The 8,478-nt window shown below is 42.3% G+C and overlaps 1 protein-coding gene across 2 annotated transcripts; it reads left to right on the forward strand.

Annotated features, from left to right (window-relative positions):
* Window positions 1-718: 718 nt before the first annotated feature.
* Window positions 719-8,001, forward strand: LOC109213826 (protein TIME FOR COFFEE). 2 transcript variants are annotated; one of them, XM_019377662.1, is made up of 13 exons: window positions 719-1,160; window positions 1,254-1,802; window positions 1,887-2,107; window positions 2,199-2,445; window positions 2,533-2,908; window positions 3,002-3,056; window positions 3,142-3,243; window positions 3,331-3,631; window positions 3,715-3,781; window positions 3,883-3,949; window positions 4,056-4,400; window positions 4,513-6,997; window positions 7,138-8,001. In XM_019377662.1, exons 1-13 carry the CDS (start codon window positions 1,046-1,048, stop codon window positions 7,179-7,181), a joined length of 4,974 nt encoding a protein of 1,657 aa, XP_019233207.1. In that variant the 5' UTR covers window positions 719-1,045; the 3' UTR covers window positions 7,182-8,001. The 2 variants fall into 2 exon arrangements, with proteins under 2 accessions (XP_019233207.1, XP_019233209.1); XM_019377664.1 differs by having other exon boundaries at window positions 7,167-8,001.
* Window positions 8,002-8,478: the final 477 nt, after the last annotated feature.

Genomic DNA, 8,478 nt, shown 5'->3' on the forward strand with positions numbered 1-8,478 from the left:
CTTTAATTAAACAACCACATATGGCCACGTCACTTATCCATCTAACGCTTCAGGTGGTTTCCAACTAGACAATCGGATGATCCACACCGTTGATTTTACTTCTAGAGCTTCATCAGAGGGGCCCCACCTGTCTATTTGTGGAAAAAAGGAGCTGGACAGTACTAAATGTACTCACTTTAATAATACTAAAAAATAAAAAAAGGAAAAACCATAATTATTTTGAATAGCGAAAAAAATGTAAGTAAAACCCGATAATTAATGAATTTGACCGGCTGGAACGATATTTTCTGCAGTCACCTAGATTCCTTGTGATCGTCATGTTTTTTTGCTTTTACCAAGGTCAGTCACACACATTTAACAACCGGCTATAGCCGGTCACCTAAACAAAACTTGGAGGGGTAACTTTTGTTTGTTCCATTCACTCGTGAAAAGTGCCCCACACACCGGGGCCCACGAAAATTAAATATATTGTTTTGTCAGAATAACAAAAAACTCCCTCCTTATTTTAGTCACCCACCCACCCAACTTTATAAATCAGGAACATGGTGAGGAGATGACCGACACGTGTCAGTCTGAATCTGACGGTGCGAGCACATGCCATGCTGGCAAGATGGAATGTGAACCGTAGATGAGATGGTGAATGGACGGTGGGAGATGTAAAGGAATTGTCAAAATTGATAGATCTCAACCTTCCACGAGGGTTTGAAGAGTGTGATATAGCCAAAAGCTGATGAAGATAGAGAGCAGAAAAAGGAGACCCAACAAAGATAGATAGAGAGAGAGAGAGAGAGAGAGAAGAGGAGAGAGAAGAGAAAAGGAGAAGAAATCCGAACACACACCCATTTGTGAAAAGTTAAGATCTTTGAAAGAATAAATTTGTGGGGTTGTTGTTTTATCTCCGGCCTGAAAGTGAAAAAAACCCATTTCCGGCGAAATTGGCCATAAATTCCGGTGAATTATGCTAGACCTCATCTGGGGTTAGTTTATACCTTTCACCGGAGAAGAAAAAAGAAAAGCTTTTGTTTTTTTTCTCTCTATCAAACAAATGGATAGGAACAGAGAAGCAAGAAGAAGTGGGGGTATGGTAGCAGCGGCAGCTACATCTAATGGATTATCATCAAGACGTAGACATAGAACTAATAGTCTTAGAGATTCCCCTGGTACAAATCTTAGATCCATAATTTTTCTTAATGATTCTTTAAATTAATTTTTTTTCTTGATGAACTAATTGTTTTTTTTCGTTTTTGTTGCAGATGAAGATGGGGGTGTAGAGATACAAGAATCTGTAAGGTTAAGGGAAAGAGTGAAGAAAGATCGAGATCGTGAACGGGAACGAGAAAGAGAACGGGAAAGAGAACGAGAAAGAGAAAGGGATAATAGGGATAGGGATAGAGATAGAGATAGAATAAGTCGGAGTAAGAGAAGGAGAGGTGAAAGGTTAATTGGTGGTGTTGATGATAGTTCAGAAGAAAGTGTAAACGATGATGAAGAAGAAGAAGATGAAGATACTACTACGACAACTACTACTACTACAAACAACGTTGGTGTTTCAGGTAGTAGTAGTACAAGGTTGTTGCCGCCGAATCCTCCGGTCCCGGTGACGGTGGGGTCCATTTCAAATCACCACCATCATCATAATAACCATAATCATAATAATCATCATTTACAGCCTCCGAGGAAGAGTTTTCCACCGAATACTACAAAGGTTTTTAGGACAGCAACAGCAGCAGCAGCAGCAGCTCCTGTTTGGAAACCTGGTGATGAAATGATTGGTGTTTCTGTCCCAAGAAAAGCCCGTTCTGGTACTGTTTTGTTTATTATTGTTGTTTTTGAGGATTTTTTGATTGACCCTTTTCTGATTTTTGGGTGTTTTTGGTGATTTTCAGCATCTACTAAGAGGTCACATGATTGGATTTCTGGGGTCAGCGGTGGTGGTTGTGTTGTTGTTGTTGGTGGTAATAATAGTGGCGTTATTACAGGAGAGCAAATACATCAGCAAGTTTCGACAGCATCGCCGGTGAGACAGAATATTCCGGCAACATCAACACAATCACCGGCAGCTCCTTTATCTCCATCTTCTTCCAATGTTTCAGTCAGAAAGAAAATTGTTAGTCTCTTTTTTTCAAATCTGATTTGCTTCTATTTTCTTTATTTTGATGTATATATTTCAACTGATTTTCTTTTAAATCTTGATGCAGAAACCTAATGGACAAAAAAGGCCGCCGGCAAAGTCACCACCAAAAGCTTCTTCATCCAACAACCCTGAAGAGCTAGAGATTGAGATTGCTGAAGTGTTATACGGGTTGATGACTCAGTCACAAGGACCATCCAAGAAAGAAAGTGGAGGAGGACCAAATGATACAACAAGAGAAGTCAATAACAGATCCAGAGTTTCTTCTCCTGTTTCAAATTCTAACTCATCAGCTACTCCTTTATCTGCTGTTGGTGAGCAGAACTAAAAAAGTTCCAATCTTTTGCCCCAAAAATATCCCATTTCTTGATTCTGTTCTGATGAGTCTTGGCTTTGTGCAGCTCCAAAGAGGAAAAGACCGAGGCAAGTCTTGGAAAATCCTGGAGGATTTGGTGTAAGGAGCAGCCCCATTTCATCTTCTAAAGTGGAGATGGATCAGACAACAACAGTGAAGATGGAGGTTTCTTCTCCTAATTTGGAGAAGACCCCACAATCTGCTGCTGAAAATGGTGTATCTTTATATGATTTAAGTGCTTCTGTACAAAGTTTGCCGGTTGCATCGGATCCGGTACCGCAGACGGTGAAGGTGGAATCTGAGGCCAAGAGGAGGCCTGAGGAATCTGAATTTATGGAGAGTAAGGAGGAGGTGAGGGAATCTTCTACTTTGGGAGCAGAAAATAGTAGTAATCGTGAGGATGCTGTTGCAGTTACCCAAGTGTGAGTATCTATCCTATGTTTTGATCTTTTTGTTGGTAATTCAACTTTTTCTCCATGTTCTTGTATCTGATTCATGTGTTGTTGGAATTTCAGGGTTGTTTCAGAAGTTGAAAGTCAGAGAGAGGAGAAATTCCAGATAGATCTTATGGTGAGGATGAAGATATGCCTAAACATTCATTTCAATTTTTTTTTCTTTCCAAGTTTGGTAATTAATCCTTTAAATCTCTTTATAGGCTCCTCCACCACAGTTAAGATCATCTCCTGAAAGGGAAGCTGAGATAGATTTTGGATCAGCAGCTGCGGATAAGAAGCTTATTTTAGCAGAAAATATAGTAGTGAGTACTCATTTTTTCTTTTTTTTTTCTCCTACTTGAGGATATTGAGGATGATCTGATGAATGAATTGGCTGATGATGCGAACAGGAAATGAAGCCTTCAGTGAAGGAGAAGGATAATGAGAGGATTGGCAAGGCTGAGAAAGAAGAAGGGATCAGTGTTGAAGCTGAGGAAAAGAAGACAAAAGCAGCAGCCCTTGAGGAACTTAATCCTCATAAGACAAGTGAGGGTAGCAGGAGTAGGAATATTGATCTTCAGCTAGAGTTGGAAAGGCCAGAAAAGGATAGTGGTGTAAGTAGCAAATTCCAACAGCAGAGTCAAAAGTTGCAGCAGCAGCAGCCTCCACCTCAAAAAGCTACTAAAGAAGAACCAATTATAGAAAAAACTGGTAAGTGTTGATTTTAGGGTTCATTGTATTGAAATCTTCCCTTGGATTTTTTTATTGATGGGGGTGATGTTTTCTATATTCAGGTCAATCAAGCTCTTTACCAATGCCAATGTCTATGGCTAGCTGGCCTGGTGGGCTTCCTCCCATGGGGTACGGTCGGCTTGACTTAATTGCTCATTTAATTGATATTACAAAGTATTAGATCCGTGGTGTAAATGCTTCTGGCGAAATAACTCAATTCCTGTCAGCAGATACATGGCACCTTTACAAGGAGTTGTAGCTATGGATGGAACCACAGTTTCCTCTGCTCCAATCCAGGTATTTCTCTCTCACTTCTCTTCTCTCTTTCCACCTTAGTCATTTTCAGGCTGGAGTTTGATTCATGCTCTTCTGCCCCTTTTTTGTGCTTTTCAATGTTATGCAGCCGCTGTTCTCTCAACCGCGGCCAAAAAGATGTGCGACACATTGTTACATTGCTAGGAACATACATTGCCTTCAGCAATTCATGAAGATGCATCCTTTCTGGCCACCAGCTGCTGGCTCTGCTCCATTCTATGGAGCCAAGACCAATCTCAATGTTCTGCCGCCCACAGATCTAGCTGGGAGAGCAAGTGCTGGGCCAGATAAGGGTCAGGGGCTTGCCATTTTCCCTAATAATGTTGGTAAAGACAAAGTCCAGCCTGCAAACATTGCAGATGCTACTGCTCAGAGAAAGCAGCAAATATTACTCCAGCAAGCATTGCCTCCTGTTGCGCCTAACAATCTACTGGTACAGTCTCTTACAGCTTATTAGCACCTTAATCTCTTGGGTTTCTCTATTTTGGAACTTTCTATGAAGATCAGAGGAGTGCCTAATTGCTGAGTCTTTTATGAATTTACAGCATGGGCCTACTTTCATCTTCCCTATAAATCAACAACAGGCAGCGGCAGCTGCTGCTGTGCGACCCGGTCCCACAAAGTCACCTAGCACAACGGGCACTGCAGCCTTGTCTAACACATCCAATCCTGCTGCTGGCACTGCTGCTTCAGCGGCAGCTGGTGGAGCTGCTACTGCAATTAGTTTCAACTACCCAAATATGTCTCCTAATGAAGCTCAGTACTTGGCGATCTTGCAGAATAATGCGTATGCTTTCCCAATACCTGCTGTAGGAGCACCTCCAAATTATAGAGGAGCTCATCCGCAGCCTATGCCATTGTTCAATGGGTCTTTCTATTCTTCCCAGATGATTCATCCATCCCAGGTTCAGCAACAACAACAACAGCAGCAGCAGCAGCAGCAGCCGCCTACATCGCAGTCGCAACAAATGCAACAAGGTCAACAAAACACAAGCATGTCTAGTGGATCCTCTTCATCCCAGAAGCATTTGCAGAGCCAGCAGCAGAGGTCCCAAGGTAATGCTGTTAATGGTGGCAATTTGCATAATTTTCCTGGGTCAAAGAATCATCCATCTCAGTCCCCAGCACAGTCACAAAATCAGCATATTCCTCAACAGACACGCCATATTGAAAATGAGGTGGGTAGTGAAGATAGCCCATCAACTACAGAGAGGAAAAGGTCTCATGGACCGATGAATGTGTACAATCAGAGTTTTGCTATGCCCATGCATCCCTCAAACTTTGGTTTGATGACTCCTCCAGCTACTTTTGGTATTGCGTCTTCTGCCGGTGGTGGCAGTAATCATCAAACTGAGAAGAAGTCACAGCAACAGCAAGGTTTAAAAACGAGTCTAGAATCAGTGCCGCCTCAGCCTTTTGCCATGTCATTTGCTTCCTTAAATGGAGCCACTGCTGGTCCTGGTATTGACATGTCCATGGCACAGAATCATGCTATTTTTCAGAGTCTCCCTGAAGCTACGAGGCAAAATTTACAGATGGCTGCAGCTGCTGCTCAGGCCGTGCAGCAGAAGAAAAATTTCAGAATATCCGAGGATGGTAAATCTGGATCCAGCGACCAATCTGGGGCTGATGCTGAAAGGAAAGGTTTAGCTATGAAGCAGCCTTCAGGAAATGCTGGTCAGTCTATTGCATTTTCAAGGTCTGAGATGTCCGAGGCCTCTGGTTCTAATATTTCAGCCAACAGTGTTATTGATAGCTCATCAAGGTCCTTAAATCTTCCATCTGGTGCTTCATGGACTGCTCGAGCTGCAATGCCAAATGCTATGGGAGCTGTAAATGTCCCTAATGCACAGTTACAAGCTCAAATTCAGCATCAGCAGCAGCAGATGATTCAGCTTCATAAGCAACAGCAACAGCAACAGCAGATGGCTGCGGCTGCTGCTGCTCGGAGTAAGACACCAGCTTCTAGTAATGGGAATGCCTACTCTGATCACTTGACATCGTCGGCTTCTGCTGCTTCAAAGTTTCCAAATGCAATGTCTGCTTTTCCTCAAAACCTTGTACAGACTGGCAACAACAGCAGTCAAGCTCAGTCGCCTCAGTGGAAAAATTCTACCAGAACATCTACGTCCCAAGCTCCATCATCTTTGTCATCCACTTCTTCTCTGAAAAACCTTTCTCAGCAGCAGGTTAGATCCCAGCAAAGCCACACACAAATATCTTTTGGCACAAATCAGAAATCACCTGCTCCTCCACAGGGACAACAGCCCCCTAATAATAACCAGTCTCCCTCTTCCCCCATGATGGTTGGCTCTCCTACCACTTCTTCAATTTCAAAAGGTGCCAGTGGAAGCCCAAGGCATACAAATTCTGCTTCTGCAAGCAATAAAATCGGCGGCCAAAGCTCATCATTGTCAACACAGCAGGGTAAATCCTCGCCTTCACTTCCCAACCAAAAGTCATCTCCTGCTGGTGGAAGGAATGTGCCGTCAATTCTTGGAAACCCTCATACTGCTTCAACTTCAGGCAGTGGAACTAAGTCTCAAATGCAACAACAGCAACAGCAACAGCAACTACAGCAACAGCAGCAGCATTTACAGAAGAGTATGCAGCAAGCACAACTGTTCTTCTCAAGTCCATATATGCAAGCTCAACCCCCGCATTCTACTGGTACAAATTCTACAGGTCAAGCTACTGGGGGATATTATCTTCAAAGAAGGCGTTCAGACCAGCCGGCTCAACAACCGACTGGTTCATCAACGGCATCATCGTCAAGTGGAATGTTGACTTTGTGTCCTGTTACTCTAGGTGGTGGCACCACTTCTGATCCTGCAAAAGCGATTGCAGCAGCAGCAGCTGCTAGTAATATGAAAGGTGGAGTCTTGCCCTCGCAGGGCATCCTTCATGCGTCCCAATATACAACACCAACATCTGGAAGTCAACATCAGCTTTTGCCTGCTGGTTTCTCGTATGTTCACCCTGTTCCTGCAGCAGTTCAAGTGAAGCCAGCTGAACAGAAACAACCTGCGGGTGAGTAGATTCGTCGTCATCCTTTATTTGCATTTCAGCTCCATTTCTAGGTAGATAAGTTTAGGAGTTAAAGCAAAAAAATAAATGATTTAGATTAAATGGGGAAGTAATTTATGAAGTGAAACATAATTCTTGACCAGGAAATGACAATTTGCATGCGTGCTGGCAGCCTGAGAAGAAATGAACACTGTACAACTTGATGGCACAGCTGACCGGGGAGGCACATCAATGAAAAGCAGTTGGAATATGAAGAACCCGCAGTTTTGAAGGGGCACTATGCGGGTTTTTGAGGACTGATCCTCCATGCATTTTGCCTGGAATGCAAGTCAGTCAACATTTGGATTAATGTTGTATGACGCGCTCCCGTGGTGTATAATCTGACTGCTTAGAGGGAGGGTATCACGAATGAAAGCGCTGCTCGACCGGTTGGCTTTGAAGATTAAAGGATGGTTTGCAGGATAATTGATCAGCTCTTTCCTGCATGGTTGATGGAGGAGGTTAGATTCAGGGGGAAAAATGGTTTTTGGGTTCCTTTTTCCTTTTTTTTTTGGGGGGGGGGGGGTTGGTGGGGTAAGCAGGTCAGTGATAAGAACTAAGAAGAGTGAAGGCTTGAATTGAATTGCCTTCTGTTTTTTAGTAGGAATTCTGGTGCTTCAGTAATTCATTATTCTTTTCCTTCTCTTGTCATTAAAAGTGTTTTCTACTGGCTTGAAGAGCAGTTTCTGGACAGTACCTTTTTGGACATATATAAGTAAGTAATGCAAGGTGTATATGTGTATGTCTTGGCACATATAAATGGATGGATTATCCCTCAAGATTTTCTTTTGGTTTCTTTTCCTTTTGCATTCTTTAATTATATGGCTGAAAATAGTCTCTGTCAGGACAGAAAGACAGGAGTTCGTGAATGATGGTATCAGTCCTTTGTTTTGGGAAGGGGGCATTATTATGTCATTGGTTATGATAGTTACTCTCTTTTTGCTAAGATGAAGACTCTTTTGAATGAACTTTGTGACTTAGCACTTGTTTTATTTCCTTCTCTTTTCTTAGGAAAATAGTTGACAAGCTACCCTTGGTATTGCCTCATTTGGTACATGTATATTATTTGTGATGAATGAGAAGTTATTCTAATTACTAATGTACCACTGTTTCTGGAGCATTTTAAGAAGGAAAGAGTATCGCATAAAATATTAATATATTCTGTAGGGGGAAGTTGGTTATCATTGGTTGGTGTGATTTATAAAATGGGTAAGGGTGGCTATCTTTGAAACACATACATGTAGATAGATTGAGATGGGTGGCTTTAAAAAGAAGAGTTGATTTTCTGCACTACATGTGTGTGAAGTGTGAGGTATACATGGACCCTATCTCTTTAATATTATTAGTATTTCATTTTCACTTTGTGCGTTTGCAATTACAATATCAACAGCTCAATACTCCAATAAATTCCTGCTTTGAATCACTCACTACACAGACTTTACCCC

This window comes from Nicotiana attenuata, unplaced genomic scaffold (genome assembly GCF_001879085.1).
Source record: "Nicotiana attenuata strain UT unplaced genomic scaffold, NIATTr2, whole genome shotgun sequence".
NCBI classification, from domain to species: domain Eukaryota; kingdom Viridiplantae; phylum Streptophyta; class Magnoliopsida; order Solanales; family Solanaceae; genus Nicotiana; species Nicotiana attenuata.